At 40.8% G+C, this 26,177-nt stretch overlaps 2 protein-coding genes across 4 annotated transcripts in view; both read left to right on the forward strand.

Moving 5' to 3' along the window:
* Positions 1–2,800: 2,800 nt before the first annotated feature.
* Positions 2,801–7,743, forward strand: LOC114449911 (vimentin A2-like). Its single transcript, XM_028427777.1, has 9 exons — positions 2,801–3,414; positions 3,685–3,745; positions 5,517–5,612; positions 5,794–5,958; positions 6,420–6,545; positions 6,735–6,955; positions 7,040–7,083; positions 7,161–7,246; positions 7,326–7,743. The coding sequence occupies exons 1-9, from the start codon at positions 2,888–2,890 to the stop codon at positions 7,365–7,367; spliced, it is 1,368 nt and encodes a 455-aa protein (XP_028283578.1). The 5' UTR covers positions 2,801–2,887; the 3' UTR covers positions 7,368–7,743.
* A 1,479-nt stretch (positions 7,744–9,222) lies between these two features.
* The window catches only part of pde1cb (phosphodiesterase 1C, calmodulin-dependent b), a 72,133-nt gene continuing 55,178 nt past the window's right edge, over positions 9,223–26,177 (forward strand). For all 3 annotated transcript variants that reach the window (XR_003671982.1, XM_028426929.1, XM_028426928.1), the window contains exons 1-3: positions 9,223–9,939; positions 25,325–25,375; positions 25,884–26,049. Coding sequence is in view for 2 of the 3 variants with exons in the window: in XM_028426929.1 (XP_028282730.1) it covers positions 9,678–9,939; positions 25,325–25,375; positions 25,884–26,049 (479 nt within the window). In the remaining variant the exon portion in view is untranslated. The remainder of the gene's footprint in view (positions 9,940–25,324; positions 25,376–25,883; positions 26,050–26,177) is intronic.

Genomic DNA, 26,177 nt, shown 5'->3' on the forward strand with positions numbered 1-26,177 from the left:
TCACACTGTTAAAGCTGATGACAGAGGAATATCAAACATCGAGCACTGAGAGAAGAATGCTCTTCGAACCTCACAGATTCACACCTTCTCTAGTTTCTTGATGTTTTGATGATGATGTTGTCGGTGCTGTGAGCACTTTATGGAGCTTCAAGACACTGACCTCTACAAAGCATGGATGTGTATGCTCCTGGACTAAATCAGACCCCAAACACATGAAAATACCTAGTTATTTTGCATGGATTCACCTCAACTTAGTTTCTTTCTTTTAGAATTACTGCAGTCTGCTCTCCATGCACTCACTGATGTGCAATGAACACATTGTGTTGCAACACTCTCTTCACTAAATCTGCACTGTCATGACCCACAAAGAAGGTATCGCTTCATCAAACCAAGCACAACAAATAACTAACGTTTCTGGAGCCTCTGAATCTTCCTCCATCTCAGCTCTGGCAAATACAGTTGGGAACGATTGCTATGGCTACTGGGCTCGCGGGTCGGTGATTCACCATCATGGGAGATGAAACAAAGAGTGCCTTTCTGCTGCCCAGTGCTTGTGGTTTTGAAACGATGACACCCAGAAACACGATTTAGCTTCTGTTGCCCTGTCTCATTACAGCCTGACAAACTCTGACTAATGTCAAAGTCTTATTTGATTCACGTTGTTTAATGAGCCCCCCTGCAGACCTGTTGCTTCGGAGAGGAAGCCGGAATCTCTCTGCAACAAATATAAGAGCGCCCCAAAATTCTACACATTGCCAAGAATGAGAGCTATTTGGCCCAAACGGTGGCTTTGGCAAACACTGGGCTACAAACAATAATTACGGCCTACTGTCGGCATTCTGTTGCTGCAGTTAGGTGACAGATCAGCAATACACAATCCCTGCTCTGTCTGTGACAATCCCAGCCTCCTCTGTCTGTCTCTGTGGCCAGGACACTGGCAGAGTGGGATCATAATGGGCCCCGGAGCAGGAATTTTTACTGCCCCCACCCCAGCCTAGCCAAGTGAGTGTTGATCATGTGAATCTCCAAAGCTGCTTTTAGTAACGGGGTTCCACTGTTTACTCATACAGGAGATCGTGTGTGTCACTATGTCCGAGATCGAACTCAAAACAGAAATACCACAAAAAATACTAACTGCAAACCTTCTGCTTAATCACTTAAAGATCTGTCCATGCACAAAGTTGGTAAATGCACACGTAATCTTACTTTTCACAACACACTTTATAGTTCCATCCAAGATAACTTCAAGGCTGAGTGAGTGTGTCTTTATTGGGACTGCACTTTATTGGGTTTCCTAATGCAATAGAGGTAAGAGAAGGACTCTGGTAGCTGGTGTTGCATTCCAAAAAAAAGCTCTGCACTTAAGGGCCATTTAGAGCTACTTTGATTTCATTCAGTTTTCTTTTGTGCTTCTTTCCATTATGCTTTGAGGAGAAACATTGTAGTTTTTAACTTTATTATTTGTAGGCAAGCCTGCTAGCATCTTAAATGAACTATACAAAAGAACTTAAACATAGCTCCACATCTTGAGAAAGATCACCAGAAATCTGTACGATTTGTTCCTTTATTGTCAGTATCTTTAATGAAAAAGTAACATTTTAGGTAACTGGGTATTTTTATAGTATATTTTTCCTACTATTAGTCTAGGAATCAATGAACAACAAATCAGAAACCAATGAAGGAATATAGTGTGTTTCTAGTAATAACATCATACTGTGTCAGATCATTAAGAACAAAAATCATCCCCTCTGATCGTTTTTCATCGTTTCAGACAAACCGAAGTTACAGTTTAAAGCTGCACTCCTTCCTCCAGCCAGGGGCGATCACACTGTAGCTGGGTTTGTCCCTGCACTCAGGGGGCAGCATGCCAACTTCAAATCACTGCAGCCACCCACGCCCTGCAGGCAACGATCATTAAAATCACTGTGAAAGAAATACTAAAACAAACTAAACATACACTAAACATAACCACCTCCCACCCTAAGTTTTTCAAGTTTTATGTCGTACAGAGCACACCCAGCAGCACCAGTGCGGCGTGGTCGGGAGGTGTAAAGTGTCACTGCCTCAGCTCTGCTGCCCTGCGTCTCCCTTCAGAAGCTTAGCCAGTCAGCAGCACTGCAGCACTGACAGCTCAACGCAGAAGAAGCACACACACACACACAAAGAAAGAAGCACATAAAGACTCGACTGACACATGTGATGTATCTTTATTGTCTGTATCATATATCAGCTCAGTCTGAGGAAATAGACAGCTAACTCTCCTATAGGCTGCAGCAGTATTGAATGACTTTGATTTGTACCCCACACACTGACCTCCCTTTTCCCCCCTCTCTCTCTCTCTCTCTGGGGATTAGTGTGAGACTTGTGATGTTTCACTAAATGCGAAGCTGCTGACTTGCACACATGTCGTCCTTCACATGAAAACGGCCTTCTGATGCTGCTCACACATGCACTGATGTGTCTAACAGAGTAGTCTTATGACACAACACTGCATAAAAAAACTGTGTAAGTGTATTGTTTGAATTACACTACTGTGTAAAAATACACAGTAGTGTATTTATCTAAGTCACAGGACACATTGCAGTATTAGTAGGACATACTCTTATGTCAAATCACACATTCCTCACTGCGCACACACATTCCTCTAAATATTGATCCAGGATCTGTATCTGTGGTCATGAAAAGCCGGAGTGGGTTCTGGTTTGTGATTGGACACTCAGCGTGTCACTCTAGTCGCCGCTGATGTATTTGCATGAGGACGACTATAAATAAGTAATGGCGTTGGGAACGCCTTCCCAGGCGCACTCTGCTGATGCTGTTGGGACAGAAACTATTCACATCGGCGGCAAAGCCCTGGTAGCTGATAGTCTGCAAACACTCAAGCAAGATGTCTTATAGATCAGCTCCACACTCTTCTTACAAAAAGATGTTCGGCGGGGACAGAACCGCCGTCAGGACCACCTACACCAGCCGTCAGTACTCCAGCCCGGTGCGCTCCTCCCGGGTATCCTACGGGCTCTCCTCTGCCCCGACTGTGTACGCAGTGAAGACCCAGAGGCTGCGGAGCAGCGCAGCCATGCCCCGACTGGCCTCTGAGAACTTGGACTTCTCCTTGTCCGACGCTGTAAACAGCGAGTTCATCACGAACCGCACCAACGAGAAGGCGCAGATGCAGTCTCTCAACGACCGCTTCGCCAGCTACATCGAGAAGGTCCGCTTCTTGGAGCAGCAGAACAAGATCTTGCTGGCGGAGCTGGAGCAGCTGCGTGGCAAAGGCACGTCCCGGGTCGGTGATCTGTACGAGGACGAGATGCGGGAGCTGAGGCGCCAGGTGGACCAGCTCACCAACGAGAAGGCCCGGGTGGAAGTTCACCGGGACAACCTGGCAGACGATATCGACAGGCTGAGAGAAAAGTAGGAGGCGTGGCACCTCTGTGTCCTCATGCAGCTGTTCTGTTGTTTTGTAGGCCCGAGGTTCAGATCTAAAATAATCAATAGATACATTTATTGGCAAAAGTATCAACATATTAATATAAACATTTTATTGCCTAAATGCTTTCACATATATATATGGGCTACTTTGTCTTAGCACTCAAAGTTCTGCATAAAGAGAAGTTGTGTATTTTTAAGGGTAAAAGTTTTGTGTGATAAAATGAAACCTCTGTGTTTTGTTTGTCTTTGCAGGTTACAGGATGAGATTTCCCAGAGGGAGGAGGCCGAAGCAAACATGCAGAGCTTCAGACAGGTGCAGTATGATCCAGTAAACTCGTAAATAAAGCATGATCACACTGTTTTCAACAAGAAAAATCTTTATTCTGTTTTATATTTGTATATCTTGGAGGAAATGTCTGAGTGTGATAAATTAAAGTAGAAGTTGCTCCTGCGGCTGCCCCGCCTTCTCAGCTACTGCTGCACAAGCAGCTATCCTACGATTAGATAAGCCTCAACCTTTCAGTAGATATGAGGTGTAACTGCCCCTCTTCAAAGTGATCTCGATCTAATTATTACTTATGAGCTAACACAGACAGGAATGCACACTTTTGATGGCACAACATAGGATTGTAGCCATCAACCAAAAGAGCTGTCAGTCTGGTACAAAAGGCCAAGTTAGGAGAGAGAGAGAGGATATCTTTTTTTAAGTCTGACTGGTCACACTGAATGAGCTGGACACTGGCGCAACAACAATGTGGATCCAGTGTGGTTATCAGAGCGAGACGGCAACCCGCCATGTGATCCGGCTGTCTCGTTCATGATCATCAGAACTTGAAAAAACCTGTCACTTTGAATGGTCTGAGGTTGTTCCCCATCACTGGGTTTATAATGAGGGGATAATGAGTCATGCAAATATTTTAGAGAACACGTCATGAAACTTACAGCTGAGAGTAGGCTATAGTTAAATTTCAGTGATTATGTACATTTTAAGACAGGACATTTAAGTCATCAATACACACTGCACCATCATTACGATGAATGGCAGGAAGGAAGTCCCTGCGGCCAGGCTCGGTGGCACACAGACAACAATGCAGGGCCGGCGGTGGGCTCTTGCTCAGTCAGGCAAACAGTCACTCTTCCAGCCTTGGGGATGTTTGGGAAACCCTGCTGAATAGCACACTTTGTTTGTGGCATTAGTGCAGGGGCAAAGCTGCTTCATTTGCTGATACCTCAATTACCAGGCTGCCAACGCCCTCACAAAGCACAGCCGCGTGGTGCCACGGCGGGCATGCAGGGGAGCGGAACAATAAAACCAGACTAAGAAGGGCTGTTTTGACTACAATATAATGTTTTTCCATGCTTATGAATAATTCAGCTGTGTTATAGAATGACAACATATATTTCTACCAGGATAGCCAGTGGGGAGTTTTAGGTGTGTAGTTAGGTAAGAATAAATGGGATTAAGGGTCTCTTTAATAATGCTGTGTGGCGCTCTGTGTTCTGCAGTGCAACACTTTTCCAAAGATAAGGCACACCAGGCATGCAGCTGTAGACTTTAATGTACTTATTTTATTGTAAAATAAACAGCCTCAGGCTAAATTTCAGCAACAGTTTGCTTCACATTAGATGTTATTACTTAATTTTGAAGCCACGTTTTGGTAGTTTGACTGTAGTATTTTTAATCTAAACTGTCCAATATGTCCCTATGGACTGGACTAGATTAGAAATACTTGTGTACAAGTACATTTAAAGCGGTGCTTGTGCGTTTGTGATGCAGTCAGGGGTCGTGGCCTAACAAGCTGCTGTGCTGCACACAACACGATTTAAAAACAAAAAAAACCCCATAGGAAAACCCCTCCTTGTCTGTTACCAGCATCTGCAGTGACATGTCATGTGCCTATAGCTAATTTTTATTGGATGCATGTGTTTATGACCTTGCCACCCACACAATTGGTTGTCTGTGTGCGATGCAGGCATTGTGCGACCGCTCTTTACAGCCTATTTTCTGTGTCAGCAAACACGTTATCCATAATTCATGTCACCTTCACAAGTCACCTTTATTAAGAGTCGGTGTTACGACACAGGATGTGGACAATGCTGCCCTCGCCAGACTGGACCTGGAGCGGAAGGTAGAGTCACTCCAGGAGGAAATCAACTTCCTCAAGAAGCTGCATGATGAGGTAAACATCCCTTTTTTACAGTGACCTGAATGACTACACATGAGAGAAACACATACACATGTGCTGCCTGATACATAGTTAACAAAAACTGAGTCACATCATTTGACATATGATACACTCAGGGACACTGTAGAAGTGTATACAGTGCAAGAGGATATTGATTTTACCGATTCTGTTGCAGGAAATGTTGGAGCTGCACAATCAAGTCCAGCAGCAGCAGCATATGCAGGTGGACATGGACATGGCTAAGCCTGACCTGACAGCCGCTCTGAGGGACGTTCGTCTGCAGTACGAGAACCTGGCCTCCAAAAACATTCAGGAGTCAGAGGAATGGTACAAATCCAAAGTAAGTGTAAGAAGAAGACTGAATTTGGACTAATCAGCTCAGTTGTACGCCTGCACACAAAGTTTCACATGACATGAAATCTAAAGCAGCTATAATCAGTAATTTTATATTTTTAGTAATGTACCACATGACCACTCATGCAGACCTGATGCAGGATGTTGTAGTGCTTTCTCAGGTCATTGGAGCTGCACAGCTGAAGCAGATGAGAGGGGAGGATAGAGGAGGGCCTTCATAGCTTTCTACTTTTACAGGAAACATAAATAAACAGGCACAAATAGCACAGTGTTTCAATAAAAACTGCCTCAGACTTCAAAGTGCAGTGTCGTGCTTTCAAGCCTATATCGTAGCCACATCTTTCATAATTTACACACTTCCTGCTTTTTGCCCTCTGCTTGTAATCCTCTGACTCATCATTTATTTAACGCCAGTGTTTTCCCCACCTTTATGTTTGTTGTGTCCAGTTTGCTGACCTCACCGAAGCCGCGGCCAGGAATAATGAAGCTCTGAGGGTGTCCAAGCAAGAGGCCAATGACTACAGACGCCAAGTTCAGGCACTTACTTGTGAGGTGGATGCCCTGAAAGGAACCGTGAGTATTCAAGTTCAGTCTTGCCCTGTGCTAAACACAGTGGAATAGAGACAATGTTCTGTGAGTGCAAACGGTTCAGAGAATAAGTTGCAGGAATTCAAACAATGACATAAGAAAGAGGGAGATATCGTTTGCACATCAGGTTCATTTAAAGTTATTTTGACAGTCTAACTGTCATTTTGTTCCCAGAATGAGTCCTTGGAGCGCCAGATGAGAGAGGTCGAGGAGAATTTCTCCCTGGAGACGTCTGGGTACCAGGACACCATCGGCCGTCTGGAGGAGGATATTCACAACATGAAGGACGAGATGGCCCGTCACCTCCGGGAGTACCAGGACCTCCTGAATGTCAAGATGGCCCTGGACATCGAGATCGCCACCTATAGGAAGCTGCTGGAAGGGGAGGAGAGCAGGTGAGGGATGCAGACATTGATCAATTGATATGCTCAGCAACGATGCAGATATTCAGTTGCAGTCTGTGCTTCCTCCTTGTGTAGAATCTCCACTCCTCTGCCAAACCTCTCATCTCTAAACCTGAGAGGTAAGATCACATTCTGCCTGTCCACAGCAGTGTTAGTGATTATATTTGCTTGTTAAACACTGTTTTTCTCTCTGTAGAGACAATGATTGATTTCAAACCCCATATTGAAACAACAACAACCAAGAAAGTTCTCATCAAGACCATTGAGACCAGGGATGGTCAGGTAGAAAACTCGTCTAATTTTCCGACATAGTGTTAGCTCTGTCACTCCTCTGCTCATCGCCCTTTTCTTCTTCCTCCAGGTGATCAATGAGTCAACCCAGAACCACGATGACTTGGAGTAACAACGGCTTTTGTTCTCTGCCATACAACCAAACAAAAAAGCAATATTAAGAAACACACAATTCACCAGAGCTACAAGCAAGCAATCAAAAAAAACAGACCACAAACACACAAACAGCTTCAAAAAGTGCCTTTATATGTGATGATGAGCCTGTTAGTTGACACAGACGGTATTTTGCTTCCTTCTCTGCTAAGAAGTATTTTGTCACACTTGTCAGATTCAGCACAACATAGCAACCCTCACCGAGGTCTACACAAATCTTTCTTTGTAACCAAAGTAGTCTTTTTGATCGATACGGCATGCACACTCCAGGAAATCTGTATGCTGAAGATGTCACGAATGCCTGTACGCAGCAATAAACCGAGACTGTAACTCAGTACTGTGACAAAGGTGTGGTACTTTGTGTTATTTCTATATGAAAAAAGGCGATGCAATGCATAAGCAGGGAAACCTGTGTGGTTATTGCTATCATAACATACATCACTTAATTATTAGAAGCTTAATTCAGGAGCTATTTTTGTGTAAAAACATTACATACAATCCTTTGATTGTAGTGGGACCTAATATGTTATATACAGTGTTATTATTTTATGTACATATTATATTAGGCAAATACAACCTCAACATTAACATGCTCAGTGAGGCCTGCAGGGTCTGAGATGTAGCTCTAGGGTTTTTTGTACTTCCCTGAGCACTGCGTGGTCTTAGTTTAAGGTGACATTGCTGGGATGTGCACTCCTGGGCAGGATAATACTGTCTTAAAAGCTTTCCACTTCTGATAATCTCTCTCATGTTAGGCTCTCAAATAGTTTGGAAATCAATTTCCAGATTGATGTGCAGCAAAGAGTTGCTTCTCTAACACCACCGTTTATGTATTTCTCTCTTGGCATTGTGTTAACACACCTGAATGCATCAGAGCAGCACAACGTCTGCTTTTATAGAGGTCTGCACACCTGCTGATGATCAATTTATCAAGGACTGATTATTAGCAGCACCTGCTAATACCCTGCTAATAATCAGCAGCTCATCTTTTTATGTTTCTAATTGTTTGGTTAAACTAATAATATCACAGTGTAAAAAGTTGTTGTCTGAAGTATTATTCACCTAATAGTAACAAAAGAACATACAAAACAAACACATAAAAATATAAATATTAAAGACTCTATCTTGACTGACACTAAGGCCATTTGTTATTATTTTTTTTATTATTTAAGAGACCTGTCAGGTAACAGGTTACAAATCAGCTGCTCAAACTTCATCTGCTGATGAAGGTTGTGTGATTTCCACATACATATGACCTGTGCAGGGCTGCACAAGATTAGCAAATGTAAACAGATGAATTTCCCTGTACTTTGCTAGCATATACCAGGACTGACATATAGGCAGTGTTAATCTAACTCAATACATATTATTTACTGGTCATGAAAAGCAGGTTGAGCCTCCATGCTATATGTTCATGCATTATATAAGTCAAAAATAGACGTGAAGATAACATTATTTAGCACCATTTTTGCATTTTAACATGTTACTTTCACGCAGTTGTGTTATAATTTAATATAATAGTAAAAACATAATTTTCTTTGTAATATCACAATACGCATATTATGCTAATATGCAGTAATACTAATATCAGTATGTATCATATCAATATCATATCAGTATAATAACGTCCATTGAACTGATACAGGTAAAATAGTTCAGATACAAATCCATGGAAACTGTATAATGTTCCATATTTACTCAGCCTGCTTTGTTTGACTGCCATCTGTCGGTGATTGGTGTAAATAAACTCTCTCCTTTGGCTAATTATTAGCTTCTAAAAATCACATTTACGTACCCAAATCTCGCGAGCATTTGCTCCCAGGAGCGTAAAGACACGCGATTGTGACAAAAGAGATCCACAGGTGTAATGTTATCATCGCGTTCACCTCCTTTATGCGAGTTGCAGTCAGGTCTCCGCTCATTTTAATAGTCCGGGATGCTCGTCTGTTCTTTAATGTGTTTTGTTTTCACCTGCTGGTCCCGGGAGGTCAGCGCGTTTGTCAACAGAGCAACTTTCTCCATGTGACGTGTCTGTCGGAGGAACCGAGGGAGATGCAGACATGGTCCGTTTAAACACTCGTTTTTGCTTCTGTCATCAAATTTCTAGCTCGTCGCCACTTAACGTTACTTATAATGAAGTTCCAAGCTAACAGCTAAAGAGTCACACTGAGGACAAACATGGAGTCAACTTTGAGCCGGTTTTAAATAAGATGCCACACAAACTCGCAGAAACTGGTTCAGACTGACGATTTGAACTTTCATTTTGGTCATGGGCTCGGTTACATCTGCTCTAACTAGAACCAGGAACGCGTTGGTGAAAGTGGGGTCAGAGCCGGAGAACCATGACCCAGAGAGGAGCCGGTCCGCCCCGGAGTCTGTCCGAGCCAGGAAAAAGAACGCGCGGTTCAACATCCCTAGCCAGACCGGACGTCAGAGTTCCCGGCAGTCGCTATCTGAGGTGCTGAGCCGACAAGACTCCGATGGAGCCAAACAAAGTTCACGGAAGAAGACTGCAGAGGGTCCACAGAGCGGTGAGTGGCCGACAGACGGCTCATAGGTTTACTATGTTTGAGCGCTGATTCTCTATTAAACACATGATGGAAGGAGGGCTTGTAGCTGGTCTGCCAGCACTAGTTATTTACTAAATGACATATGTATGCATTTCATATAAAAGAAAATAAAATAGTAATTGTTTCTATTATAATCTACAACTGTTGGACTGGTGCTTTGATTTTTTTTTGCTTTAACATTGACAAAATGTGTCCCAAATATGTTCAGATAACACCTTATTTTTTTAATTGTATTCTAAAATAGAGATGTGTCCTTGAAATTAACAGAGTCCTAATTAATTGTCATTGATTGCACCTGTGCTTGTCCTGCTGCGTCATGCCTGCTGTGAAAAGAACTGCACAGCTGGACAGCTTCATCCAATGGTGGAAGAAGTATTGATCCATTGAAATTGCACATGACCTTTGACATGATATGATAAATAGATTTTTTTTATTTATTTTTTTTACACTACCGCTGGGTAACAAGGCATTGTTTAGTTTAAATGGTGCTTATAGTTTTGGCACTGCTATTTTACAGTATAATTATAAAAGAGCATGCTTTTACATAAAGGACCAGCTGCAGTAGTCATGTTATTCTTTACATACTTGCACATGTACTATATGTTTTATTGGAGATTTCACCAGCAAACTCAGACTCTGCATTCAGCCCGGTCCAGATGTCTGAAGACTCATTGACAAGACACCAGCTGTAGTGTCCCCCACATTAACTCTGGTGTGCAGTGATGTTTCAGACTTATTTGACATATTTACCTCGCAGTACTAGTTTGCTATGTTGCTTAATTCCTCGACTTGTTCCCCAGTTGAAGGTCACACTCTTTTTGACTTAAAGTCAGAAAATAGTAGGTTGGAAATGTCATTAGTAACCACTCTGGTCTGTTTATGACAACAGCTAATAACATTTTTTCTCATAAATGAGGTATTTCTTAGTTTCTGGGGAGCATCCTGCTGCTGTGTTACATTATCCTGCACATCTCTGTGGTTCAGTTGTCTATAGATGAGAGCAACTGGTCACTTCAGAGGCTTATGTGAACATCATACTGAAAAAAAAGGTATTCACTGAATGAATGCTGAGCTCTTTGAAGACCAGCCTCAATGCAACATATCTCCACTACCAAAGCTCTCTTTGATGTTTGGGATGTCTCCCAGAATATAATAAACAAAACTAAAATAGTCCTGGCAGCCCAAATTGGCAGATATACAGAGATGCTAGTACAAAGTTTGTGATACTTGCTTTGATATATTGTAACAAATAAATGTTTTTTTTTTTAGAGGACAGCAACTTTGTGTTACTCAGTGTTTCCTTCAGCTAATCCTGTTTATCTTGACTCCTCGGCTGCCACCTCTAGTTCCAGTCTGTCTCAGAGGAGTAAACCTCTCCCAGGTTGGCTCCTAAAATACCATCTGTACTGTGGCGTTTCCATGACCATATGACAGTGTGGACTCCCGCTGAGTTTCCTTTTGCTCCCCTGTGATGGTCATGTGTGTGTTGAGGAGTCCTCCTTGACTCTCACCTGACTGTACACAGATGCCTACCTCCCTATCAGCTTATCTGTTGGGTCCCATCAGTCGCAGACAGTCCCAGTGGTGTACAGGTCTCAACCACTGCTTAGTTCTGAGGTTAAAAGTTTGCAGAGAACACTTTGACTTTGGCTCTAACAACTTTTTAGCTCATGGCTATTATTTGAGCTGCTGCACTAAATAAGACAGCACACCTCATGATAGATATAGACACATCAGCTGTCACAGTGTTTCCTGCCAGACCTACTGCAGCTCTCCTCTGGTCAGTCACACAGTCAGGTGTAAAGACTGCGTTGGAGAGATTCTATTATAGTAATGCTGTTAAAGAACTGTAATTACCTCGCTCTTGATTTCATTACTGGCACAAGAAGTAGGTCATACATGTTTCCTGTGGTGTTGAAGGGGCCAGAGTATTAGTCACACTGAATGGTATTTTAATAAACTACACACTTGATAAAAGGCTGTGGAGTGAGGTTGTGTGGTAATAGAATTTCGTAATAGAAAGCTTTTTCCAGAGCTATGGACTATAGCTAGAAATCCTCAGGTTGTTTATATAGGCTACTGTTTCAAATATAATGCAACAGCAGTATTTGTTGTTGTGCAGTGTAGGCTAATACTCAGTGCTTGGCATGTTATATCCCTGTAAGCATCATGGTTGATGTTTACTGCAGTGCTGTGAGGGTCAGGACTGTCGGCATCCAAGAATGCATGAATGACAGACTAGTTAAATATTTTGGACCAAACCATACAGTAAATGTGTGTGTATATATATGCATACCAGTACTAGGAGGCGTAAAGTGAAGTATTAATTTGCTGTAGTGAATTTTCAGCTACTCCTATATGATGATCCATGCTTATTAATAAATTAATAAAGAGGCATTAGAAACCCCACGGGCTGCAGATCTATTTTGTAATTGAATATTGAGGTTGATGTGGTGGCGCTGTAAAAGATATAGTGTGTGGCAACACAAATTTTAGATTTGTTTGTTTTCTAATTTTAATAATTTAACATGCTTATTGGGATGGGTAGGGAGTGCCTATAAGGCCAAACCTGTATAGGATAAACTAAAGTCATAACTAATGCTGTTAAAAATTCACACAGAAATCTGAATGGTATAAATAATTTAAAAAAATGTTCTTATGAGAATTTAAAAGTTAAAACTTTTAATGGACAAATTTAAAAACTCGCACAAAATAAATGAAAACAAGTCGAATTTCATGACCAAACAGTTATTTCCTCCAAAATAATGAAATCATAGTTGGAACAGTAAGACACAAACCATCATAATAATTTAGTGATGCAGCTGTGACACATATCATAAGTAATTGATATCAATTTAAAATTGCAACTGGATCCAGAATGTGAGCCCCATATGGCAAATATGTGCTCCATCTACTCCTTCATCTTCACATCTCTACTTCACAGTGGGAGGAGGACCTGGAGAGCAAGGGAAAGATGTGAGTGAGGGAGGAGAGGAGGCATAAATTAGGATCAGAGAGTACTTTATACCTCTTCAGTGTAAATTATACCACATGGCCTTACACAAAGGCTAATAATAATAATAATAATTGCAATAGTATCATAGAGAGCCTGACCCACAGTTTGTTGTTGAGTTTATAATGGCATCTAGTAATTAATTGACAGCTGTAGTTTTGAGTCACTGCAGTGGTATCTATATTTAGGTATATACATTTTTAATGAAGAATAGTTTTTTTGCAGATTTTGTCAAAGCTCTAAGAAAGGTTGTTTATATGTTAGAATGTATAAGTATGAATTCATTTATTTGAAGCACATGATGTATGGAATAAGATGTTTTTACTGTAAACACCCCTAAGGTTTGTTTTCGGCACGTGAGATATGTCGAAATACTTTGATTCTTTTGTAACCTGTGTGACATGGTGTAAACCATGTCAAGTCTGTTGATTTTCATGAAAGGTTCCAGAGTCCATCCAAATAACACAGAGCAGCTGCTTTGGTCTGTTGGGAGAAGGATGCCTGAGGTTTGTAAAATGTTTGGCTCTAATCAAAAGGTTTACATTTGTTTGCCCTGCTGACCCAACTCTCACCCAGCTGGTTCTCCCTCTTTGATGTGAAACCACGCTGGTGCAAGAATCATTAGCTAAACTTGTGCTCTGTGTGGTCTTTGCCCATTTTCTTCATGGTCTTGTTGCAGCAGAATTCAGATGACACCTCATGGAGCTGTCTGTTTTGTCAGCTCATTTCCCTCGGGTTTGCAACACAGGTTTACATTACCCTTAAAGGCACTTCTAATGAGTATTTAACAGGGGAAAAGGAAGGCTCCCTAGCACCCTGGGTGTCTTAATTACATGAGCGTGTCACTGTGGTGACAGCAGTGTGGGGACTGACAAAGTGTGTGTCATTCGACAGTCTGAGCAAGACCTTTAATGAGCTTGTTTTTCTGTCTGATTGCGTAGTTGTTGTCTTCACTGTGAAGTGCTACTGGGACAGATTACACAACATCAAACCCCCCAAAACTGATGTTATGTTTAGATAACAGAAGTAACAAAATGATAAAATAGGGGATTGTCAGCATTATGATTTTCGTTCATCGTGTATGTGTGAGACTACAGTTTTGCAGATTAAAGACCTTGATTTAAATAATATTTACATTGTCTAAGCATTCAGATGAATTTGGTACAAGAGGCTGTTTCTAACCCCTGTAGTTAGTCCTCACCTCCCCTTTATCTTCAAGACTAATTAATGTCTTTTGGTGATGGCCTGTCCTGGTGTTTGATGGCCTGATCAAAGGTTGAGGGACAGTTCATTCTCAATAGACATCAGCCAGCAGGTGCACGTTTGTGCCAACAATCTCCTGACAGCATCTCCTGTAAAACAAGGTTTATATAGGGAGGAAAAAAAGGCCAACAGAGATTCAAGGGAAAACACATGCAGAAAATAAAACTGACTTAAAACTATAAAACTGACCTAATGAGTGTTCTTTGCCAAATTAATTCATAGTCATCCTAATATGCAATATATGTCAGAAAGATCTTCCCGTTGCCTGGCGACAGTAACGTTGCCCTTGTAATGACCCTTGAAGAAAATGGATCTTGTCAAGGATTCAATAGATGTGGAGGATACACCTCTCAAAGCAGCTGTTCACGAGCATGATCTTTTATAAATGTGCTCTGGCATTAAATCCTCCTCACACTTGGTCATATAGATTAACCTATTTAACAGGTGTGAACCAAAATCTTTATTTGCATGTGGTTTAACACTTGAAAAATACGTATTGAGAAAGATACACTATATGTATAGATGTATGCATTCACTATATATATAGTTTTGGTGTCTCCTAACCAGAATAATATCATAAACAGAACTGAACTTTTTAAGATGGCTCTAAGATGATGTTCTCTTTCAACAGCATTTGTGTTTACCTGATTTTTCTGTTGCTAGTAGCAACCAATGCTGGTGCATTTCTGTAGCAGTGACAGTTTAACAAAACCTCATTACATTTATCATAGTGTGAGATCTATAGCAAGACAAATGATTCAAGATTCAAGAATCTTGAATCTTGACAAATGTGGTGGAGCTTTGTCCAAGGATACTTTAAGTGTCTTTGAGATTAGAACAGTAGTGGTCAAAATTTAAAGGGCTCAGTACAATGGATGTACTAAGGTGTTAAGTAGCTGTCCACCCCTACACTGTTTTCTTTATCCTACTCCCACCTTGTAGTGCAGGTTTCCACTCCCACCCACAAACATCATGACCATTCCAGCATTTTTGTGTATTTGGAGTGACTGATACACATGTAGCTGACCGTGGTTTGGGCATGACTGTGATATCATAGCGCTTGTTTTATCTGACAAAGTATCTAAACAGAGCAGGAACCTAGAGACGTCACATTTCGTCTGCTTTGTCTATCAGTTTGTCACACTTAACAATATAAAATATTTCTGTCTGTTTGCAACTGGCAAAACACACTTGGAATTTTTCCACAAAAGTGGAACACACCACACACAGCCTCACATACGTCAGCATCAAGGTGTGCATATGAGTTGAGGGAGGCAGACATCCAACAAACACAGTTTGGATTAAAATAGTTATATCCATATAGTGGATTAAAATGGTAGTCAGCTGATCTATTGTTGTTAACACAACAAATGGGCCAGGCTGCCTCTGTCATCTTCACTTTAGTGCCTGTAAGAGTGCTTTGTGGAAAGCCTCTTTGGTAATATATGAAGTTGTAGGACACGATGCAGCCTCTTAAAGCAGCATGAAAATAAAAGCAGAAGCACACTCCTCCACTTAAGTGTATTATATAATCTCCTCTGTAACTTCTGTAACCCCTAAATGCATTACACAGGAGGCTTTGAATATACTGCACTACACTTTGACTGTTATATACAGTAGACCACTGTTTTAATGGAACACATCTCAAGGATAATGTTGCCCTTCAGCATATACCTCTTAATTACCCACGTTCATTTAGGCTCATTATTCAAAGATGAATTTAATATTGGCGACAGCATTACTCCTGCAGTGTTATGATGATATTAATCTTATTGACACAACTAAAGCCTCAAAAGGGGTAATTACATTTAAATATACTGTAACTATAATAAGTAGTCTGAGCCGTTCAAACAAACAGTTTCTCTTAAGTCTGCCAATAAATTGAAAGGATAATAAAGTTACAACATTCCCACACAAGGCCTTGTTAGCATAAAAGCTGCCCTGGAACAGGCAACCACTTGATGTTGTGCAGTGAGAGTGTTGCAAAATTAGGAGTTTCACAAATTGCTACATGCAGAATGAATTGGAGGCTGGGGAGTGCAGGGTGACAGAGGAAGGAGAATATAAAGAGCTCTTGCTGTAGCTCGCAAACAAAATGAGAGAGTGTAATTATCTACAAGTGTATAATGTGTCCGCTGGAACCAGATGAGTCAGACCAGCTCTGTTATGATTGTGATCGATCTCTGTTTAATGCATTAATGAATGTGGCCAGTATGATACTGTACGCCTTTATTTGACTGTGTCCTTGTTTGATACTTAAGTGATTATATAACAAAGGCTGATCACTTTTTAAAATTACCCTACCATGATTGCTTGGCAGACTTTTGAAGTATTACTGTGCCAATCAGACATACAACTTAATTGCAGCAGCAATTTCTGAAGTAAACATAATTACAATAATAGAACATATAATTTAATGTCAAGTTGTAATGAAAAAGAAATCATTTTATATATATATATATATAAAATGATTTCTTTTTCATCAACATACACGATTTTGCAGTAAAATAGTAGAGTTTTATTTTTATGATTCTTTGTTTAACCCACGGCTATTTGTTAAGGTCGACTGGCGACATCTCGTGCTTATTTACACTTAACAAAATCAAAAACAAACAAAAAAAACAAAAAAAAACAGATTTTACTTTCCCACAGTAGTATGGCTTTTGTGTAGTAGGTAGTGTAGTAGGTATTTGTAGTAGGTATTTACTGTGTAGTAGGTATTTACTGCCAGGTCAAATGATTCTGTGCTCATCACAGCAGTGATGCAAACATTAGCTGGAGAAAGTGTATGTTTTAAAAGGGTATGATGGAGTTAAATAAATGCAGTGCTGAATACATGAAATAAATAAATAATAAATGTTGTCTCTGAATGTAATCCCACCAGCACTTATGTTTCACCTATGCCTCATTGGAAAAACAACTTTTATTAAAACATGATTGATGATAGATGGATGTTATAATATAAAAAATGCTAATGTGCTAATGCTCCTAAATCCACTGCTTGTGTTGCCACAGTATTTAGAGTATATTACACTGACTGTAGCTGTTTATTAGAACACAGACTTAAGAACAGAAATGAACACAATAACAACATACCTAGTTGATTAAACATGAGCACTTATACATCAAGTGGAAAGAAGATGTTTGCCACGTTACTAGAAAGAGTTAGCAGTTTACTGGCAGATTTATACCTAGATTAAGAAGGAGATTACTAATAAAAGACATCCTGTGTTGTGACCTGTGCACATGGTATTATAGTTGCATCTATTGAATTTAGCAGGTGTGAGAACAGTGTAGAAGCTTTCATAAAGAGGTTTCTCAGACTAATCAGGAGGAGGAATTGGGAAAAAAAATCCCATAGCTAAATGTCAGATGCTGCTAATATGTGCAGCTTTTTATCCTTTGTTTGTTCGGTGTGTGCAGATGTGTGTGTGTGTGTGTGTGATGAAATTCAGTTTACAAAGGCACCAAGTGAGGGAAATCAGTGTCCTTGCTCCAGTGTCAACTGGCATTTAAAAGGAAATAAATAAATAAATTTGTTGGTTTTGTGCATTCTCATAAAAAAAAACTATTCATATGGACAATGCTTTCTGTCAGACGAACAGATTGGCCTTCACTGATGTGCACCTCAGCAAATAACTTCTGCAAAAAGACAAGGTGTGGCATTGATTCAATGATTAGCTTAAACTAAACACACACACTCTTTTTTCCACTATCTCTTCTTAGTGCTCACGCTTCCCGTTTATTTGTGACACAATGTGTTTTGTGTCCATTTTTTTTGTGTATTTCAGGGTGTGTGAGCAAAACTAGAATAGACTCCAACAGGACTTTGTCATACCAACTCTAGTAATGTTTTGCTATAAATTCTTGACAGTAGGAGGAGTCACGTTCGGTTATACACCTCTAGAGATGCCCTTAACTCCCAACCACCACCACCACCCACCACACACACCTACTGTACCTCTTGGGGAAGCGAGACAGAGAGAGAGAGAGAGAGAGAGAGAGAGAGTGAGCGAGGGAGAGGGAGGGGTGGAGGAGCACAGAGAGAAGAAAAATAAATCAAGAGCCATAAGCTCCTTAAAATGAGCTTGTTAAGGTGTGTGAAACTGAGAGAGGGAGGGAAAAGACATGTTCAACAAAGACAGGGGGTGGAGAAGGACTTGAGAGAAATTCTCCAGCTGGTTGTCTGCAACGTCAAGTGGTGAGACTTTGACAGTTCTCCTACTAACCGGAGTCGGAGGACTACATTTTTTTTTCTTCCTCTCCACAAGAAGAGTAAACCAAACGAAACTGAAACAACACACTGCAACTGACAAGAGGCATTAGACTGAGAGTGTAAGGCACAGGGGCAACCGGAGGGGTGCCATGGAAGCAAACTCCAAAAAGCATCGATTCAGGAAGGGTCGGAGTGCTACCTTCAGCATTGATGGCTTCAACATTACCATAGGTAAGAATGTGAGCAGCAGGCAGAGCATGAGGGAAGCATAAATGTGTTTGCATGTGAGCTAAATGCGAGATTGAAAGTGAGCACAAGAGCTGCAGAATACGTGTGTAAGAGAGAGCATGAGGCAGTGAGGCGTATAAATGTGACACAGTTACATCGTTAAACACATCATTGCATTTTAGCCTCTCTGCACAACTCAACGTGTTAGTCCGTTCTCCTGAAGTTGGTGCGTGCCTCTGTAAAGCAACTACACCATGGAAACGAGGGCTTCAGACTAAAGCTGTGTGCAACTGACGTCACCAGGAATTCGTTCTATTGTCTTGACAACCAGAGTGTTGATGAACTTATGTGCCACATATCGTATGTTTTTTTTTTTCTGCACTTGTGAAAACTCTCACAGGAGAGAGTGCTGAAACAGTGTTTAAAATAGAACGATTAGAAGCAGTGTGCTGTAGTTATTAGAATATGTGTCTTCAGTGTTCGCAGTAGTTTATGAGAACAAGTTCTGCAGCATTGTTTTGGACACTGTTGTGTTAACCTGCTGTCACAAGTGACCACGTTGCGGTGATAAAAAAAAATATGGTGTGTTAGACATTCCCAGCCTTGTGTGGTCATCATAGAAAGTTTTTTTTCCTTTCAAAATGACTAACATTTGCTTTTGGACTTTGGCTTTCAGATGTAATTTAACCCTGAATCAGATGATGCAGCATGCTGTCTCTGCACTTTTTCTCGGCACCCCTATTGCCACAGTCACGCATGGGGTTTTGCCAAGGTTGACTATAAACACCTGCAGCAACACCTGCAGCAACACCACACCCCACTTCACTTCACAGTTTTGGTCAAGTCGCTCTTCTCTTATAATTGTGTTGTTTTTGTGTGCAGTTGGTTTTTTTACTCTGCTCAATCCAGATTTACTGCAACAATTAACAGCAAACATGTTGGCAAGGATGAATCTCAGACCTAACAGTTGTTAGGTGGTGGTTTGCTGTCATTGTCACCATAACAACATATTCAATTTGCTGGATGTTTACTGTCTCCAGTTGGCCAGTTAATTGGCTAGCTCTGCTTTTGGATAAGTCCTTTTCTGTTTTAGATTTCAAAATTTTTAACACCACCAGTAGCAGCGACTGGAATTTGATGCCAGTACTTGCATTTTTCGGTTCTCTTACTACAACATTTGCATTATGTATGCTAAAGCTAGTAAAAGTGTCAAGCTAATGTCAACTAAGACTAGACTAAGAGTAGAAAAAACAGCTGTCTTGGTAGCATTTATCTTCTTCAGCTCAGGCCATTGCTTCCTCCTCTCTTTCAAACATGTAAGGTACCCAACCTCTCTGTAAAGTAAGGGCTTAAAAAAAGTTAAAAAATGTTATTTGTGCATAGGGTAATATTTAGCCTTTATAAAACACCTAACATTAATCTCAGTTGTTATTTTATTCTAGGCTTTGGAGTGTGTACTGCTTTAGATGTCTGTAGATGTCTGTGTAATGTAGACCGTAGTCGGTATTTAACCTATGGTACACAGACCTGCATAATACACTACATGATTTTACTGATAGGAGCTTACTTGCACATGATACAAAAACAGGAAGGGAGATGGTGCAAGTGATTACCAGATTATGTTCTCAAAAAGCTTTATGAGTGGCCTTAAGAGATTTTATGATCCCACAGAAAATAGATCTTGTATTTTCCGCTCTTATGGCCACATCCTCTTACTTAAAACCTGCTGCAATCCCATGTGGCCAGTATCACGGCCATACTACCCACAAGCATGGTAGTTGTCATAGTAACCTACAAGTGTCACAATCAATTGCTCACTGGGCTCAGGTTTCGGTCTGCACAGCGTTTTACCGATCACCTCCCCTGAAGCGTGACTCCTAAGCCGCCGTACCTCTTTGCCTGGCTGGATTCCTTGTGTTCTCTCTCTTCTCTATTAAATACTGAACCTCAACTGTAGCTGACAGACTTTCCTCGGGTTCTAGCTTAGGTGTTTTGTCATATGTCAGACATAGTAGCTTTGTTATGTTTCTGTTGATCTTACAAGGTTTATAGAGGAGAAGCCTGCTTCTGCTTTCAGCGCATTCAGGATCTGGTTTTTATGCAGACATGTAGTTTTTTTTTATTGTTAAATCTGCCTAAATCCTGTCTGTTCCTGTCTTGTCTTGTACTTGTGCTGTTCAGTTGATGTCTGATTTGTCTTTGTGCAATAGAGTTTGGTGTCTGGGTGCCAATTTTGAACAAAGAATGGTTCTATTGAAGACAAAGTTATAATTACTGACAGTCTTTTGTCTGTTTTTTTTTTCATAATGACTATTATAAAGACATTTGACATGATTCTTGATCTTTTCCTAGAGAGAATTAAAATGACATTAATTAGATTGTTCTCAATCAGCACCTCAGAATTATGAATGGCTCATCGTGTACACAGTGTGGACATAGTGTACCTAGATTTATTATGAAACTGATGCCTGTATTCGGGGATTTATGCATAAGACTACATTTAAATAAGTACACAAGTGTTAACGCTCTGCTTACAAGCACCACAGAAAATCCCCACTGACCATTTGCCCCAATTTTATGTAGCAAAACGTCTTGTTTTCACCTGTCCAGGGTGTACCCTCCCTCTCACCCGTAGATAGCTGGGATAGGTTCCAGCCCCTTGTGACCCTGCACTGCAGGACGAAGCAGGTTCAGAGGATGGGTGGATGGATCTTCTTGTTCTCTCTACTCGTATTTGTGTTTGTTCTAGTTGAGCATTTTTGTGAGTGGTTACATGACAAGTCCTCCTGGTTTTCCAGGCACTTGTTCATTCATATAAAATAAACATTTATGTGATTGCTGAAATTGTAGCCTTACAAAAGGCAGATTCATACCAGTCTTTAAGTTATTGTGAGCAAACCAGCTCATCCACACTAGGAAAAGTAAATGAGGGTTACTATTTCAGTCTTTGAGATTGGAACAATGCCTAACTTTAATCAGAGTTATGTTTTAAGTGTTTTAGGACCCAAATTTTAAGGACCCAAATGCAGACGAGGCAAAATTTAAACATAAGGCGAGCTTAACTTAAGCTAAAGCTAACAAAGGGCATTCAACTAAGTACAACAAAGAGTTATACGACAACTGAAATCTAACTAGTAAACAAACTGAAGAAAATAACTTGGAACACTGAGCAGACGTAGGGAGACATCACCAGGACAACACAGAGGAGCTCACAGTACAGACTGACTCAGACATAGGGGAGCACAAGATTTAAAAACACTAGGAAACAAAACACAGGTGAACACAATCAGGGTGGGGCAGGTAATCACCAGAGAGAGACACACAAGAGGAAGCAAAACACACAGGAATACGCCAAGAAGACGAGACATTCAAAATAAAGAGACAGCGATGAGGACCCACAGGAGGCTGGTGGAGGCCGGTGGAGACCATGACAAGAACCCTCCAGGGTCCAGGCAGAAGGTCACCAGTGGTGGAGCTGGGGACCCTCCAGGGTCTGGGCAGGAAACAACTAGCCGAGGGCCCTCTAGCTTCAGGGCTGAAGAAACAAGGACCCACTAGGGTCCAAACACGAAGGCTCCAGAGGTGGAGATGGAGACCTGGAGACTCAAGGGGCCAGGCCGGAGGCCAGTGGAGACGGCACCAGGGTCTCTGGGACACTGAGACAGAACACAACAGACAGAACTTTGTGTGGAGCCTGCCTTCTGGTGGCCCAGAGATAGACGAGGACCTGAAGCAGAGCCAGTGGCGCCGAGGTAGGTGATGTTAAGGGGCCAGCTGGTAACGTGGGAGTCTCTGGCCTCTGGCCCCAGACCGCTGGCTGGCACAGGAACAAACAACAGCCAGCCAGCCAGCCCTGCCTTTTAATGACCATCCAATTGTGATTAAAAGCGAAACTCAAGCATGGGTGAACACAAAACGGCTTGCAGTGTCTGGGGGACTCAAACCTCGGACTCCTAATGATAGGATACCTCTTCATTTGTAGCTGTAATGATCCTATGATTGGATGATGTGGACAATAGGATCATATGTTCCATTAATGTAAACATTACATAATTAGGGGCAACACGTCCATATGTTATGTTAGTAGAAACATAACCATGTATCATATCTGGTGGATGTATTATCGACTAAATGTGTTTTTTGTGAGGACGTATTGGACCAAACGGCAGTGTCAAGAAGAGATGTACCTTTTTTAGGTGTGACTATTCTGCATGGTTCAGTGCATATGTTTAGGACACACATAACTCTTCACTTTGACTTTTGACAAAGATTAAAACCTGTACATAAGGTGTATAAAATGTGGTAGGCAATATCCTGATAACATGCAATGTGGACACAATAGAAAGCTTTGGAGACCATGTTTTTTCAGTGTTGGATTTCTGTAGCGTGAAATTCTCTCCTTGAGCTTCCCCTTTTTGAGTGAGCGTATTGTGAATGACAGAGTGCTGCATTGAATTAGCATATTATGTACAATGACTGTCCCTTTATTCTGATACCCAGAGTAGCTGTTTGGAACACCGTATAGACACTTACAATTTACAATAATTGTCTAACAAACATGTCATAGAAACCAAACAATTTCTAGAATGACCCTTGTTTTGTTGTTTGAGTAAAGGCAGTACTCATTCTCTATTGTCTCTGTCTTTTGTTTCACTTGGAAGAAGAAACAGCCTCAAGCAGAAGGGCACAGATTCCAACATCAGTGGGCACTGTGGTGAAGTCACACACAGATTTTATACACACACTTACTTCTGTTTCCATGGTGAGGCCATAATACATTTTTCCTATGTTCTCCTCTTTCTGATGACATCCATGTTGAATGACCTTTTGGAGAACCCAAAAAATAGTCTTTCCTCTATCTCTGTAGCGTATCTCTGTATATTTGCTGGCTCTTTGTATGTCTTTAATATGGATGTAAATCTATAATGAATGTTTCTGGATGCAGCTACAATGTTAAAATGCAATAGCAGGTGAATGTTTTTGTCATGTGAAAAAAGAGCACTTTAACTTCACAACACTTTAAGCCTTTGCAAGAAATTCATAAACGATTTCTCTTTCTCTTATGACCGTTTCTGTGTATTGTATCCCTCAACTGTCCATATCCTTTAAGAGAGACGGAGAGTCCACTGAGCTTCAAAGAAGGCTGTAAAGATGAAATACCTTGAGCTCAGCCTGACCTTGTAAATGTTCTGCACAGCAAACACAGAGACTCACAGAGATAAAACTACAGTAACTGTAACATGAAATTGTAGATAATGTTTATTACAGCAATAGAATATTAAAACCATTTGTCAGCAAAGAACCAGCAAAATTCAAATTACATGAATTCATCTTAATTTGAAGGAATCTGGGAGTCTATGGTGAGCTAATCTTTCATCTCTGATATCTGCAGGATGTGGTGGACCCTCAGGGTTGACAAAAGCCATAATAATGTGGCATCTTCCATCTGGATTTTGTCCTACTGTGGGTCGTGTTATAGAGAATCTTTGAGTACAGACAATTACACAGGGATCCTGTGAAAAACGATTTGTTGACCTTGTCTCAAGGCCTTCGCTCGATCTGTTAAAAAGCTGCACTTCTGATGGGCTTTAGAGTTTACATGCGACAGCAGTCATGCAAACCAAAACAAATGGTGAGAGGTGAAATGAGGACAAAAACCTCTCAATTCTGATCATAAAAGTCAAAGTGAAGCAAGCTGAGGTCCACAAAATGTAAAACCTTAAGACGCATTGTAATCAGTTCTTGCTCATAGATGCCTCAAATTTACATGGATTACCAAAGATGTTAAATTCATTCTCCAGGCTTACAGAGCTGTTGCTGCACAACAAGATGACTTCAAACTGCAGCTAATACAGTGAGTGTTTTTCTGTTATGATGATGGTACACCTCAGCTGGGTCGTATCATTTATAAATCTTACCAGGGGGACAAATGAATCTTCACATTTATGATTGTGAAAGGGACAGTTCTACTTATATAAAGATAGCATCTAGTGGTTAAAAGGTGACCTACATGTTGAAGCATTGAAACACTGTATTAGGGTCAGGTAAGGATTCCTTTAACACTGCTGCTGAATTCATTGCATTTTGTGTCTTTTTCAACGAGCTCCACTGTACATACTGAGTGCAGTATGTTTGGTGGGCAGAGATGCCTCCACGGAAGCAGTCTCTGAAGTGACAGCAACAATTATAGTACTTTCACAATCATTTAAATCACACTTGGAGGCAATTCTAGGGTTTATGGAACAGTAAATGAACTCCATGACTCTTCCCTGCCTGCATGAGACATTTGCTTTCTTTGCTCACGATGCACCATTGCTTCTGTTATTGTCAAATTAAATAACATGAAAAGATAGAAAGATAAACATAAATAAACGCCAAAGGCAGTAAGGCCAGGAGATGGAAAGTCTCATTGAAATGAACGGTCCAGCATTAATCCAGAACTAATGACCTAAAGGAAGTAGCTCATTGTCAGTTATTTGGTTATTAGCAGCAGTTAAGACTAATGCATACTCAGTGTGTTCTTGTGTACATTCTTGGGAGAACAAACGTACAATAAATGGTAACAGATATGGTATAATCCCTTTATCATAAGTTGTCTTATAACATTGATGTTTTTTTGCTTTTAGTGGCAAATGAAGATGGAGAGAGCTCCGCCAGACCGCAGGCCAGTTTTGCACGTAAGTATTTTACTGGCTCCTTACTATTAGTCAGTCCACTACATTAGTTCATTTAATTTCACATTTTAGAGCACACCTTTTGTTTGTTATAGCCCAATTTTTAGAAATGAAAGCCGATGAATGCAGATGTTTCTGAAAGTCAATAACTTTGCAACAAAATGTTTCAAGTAATCCACCCAAAAACCAAGATTTATTAGGAAATAAAACTGAAATAACTTTTTTTTTTATTATCAGATAGCAAAACATAAATGTTTTTTAAAAGGGGAAAATGATTTTTTATACTTTTAAATGCCACCTATGACAGTATTCATCCTCATGGGGGCAGTATAGGCACATACCTCTCTCCTTTTCAGTGACATTCTGAGGACTTCCACTGTATACACAACAATCTCTTACATTTATTTCAAACTGTTACAAATTAATAAAATGATAAACTACCACAATGACACATTGCACAGGGTTACTGTAACACCTCTAGGCTGAGGCTGCTTTGTTTGTTTGTTTGCAGGCTCGAAGTCCCAGAGTGCATTGTGGAATGCCATCACGGCAGGGATGGGGATCAAAGGCAAAGAGCAGAAGGCCCCCCTGAATGACCCACGAAGTCCTGAAGAGATTCTGGCTGAAGATCTTCCTGCAAGCGATGAGCCAGATGCCACAGAGAAAACCGCCATCAGGTTTGCTGCTGTCAGCTGGTCCCAGTAACGATGCTAAAAAAATAGATCCTATTTGTTAATTATCATGAAGTGATTCTAGTGTTGGGCTACAGCCATGTCCAGCTCATTGTGTTAGACAGAAGTGGTTT

Source organism: Parambassis ranga, chromosome 17, assembly GCF_900634625.1.
Source record: "Parambassis ranga chromosome 17, fParRan2.1, whole genome shotgun sequence".
In the NCBI taxonomy this organism is placed as follows: domain Eukaryota; kingdom Metazoa; phylum Chordata; class Actinopteri; family Ambassidae; genus Parambassis; species Parambassis ranga.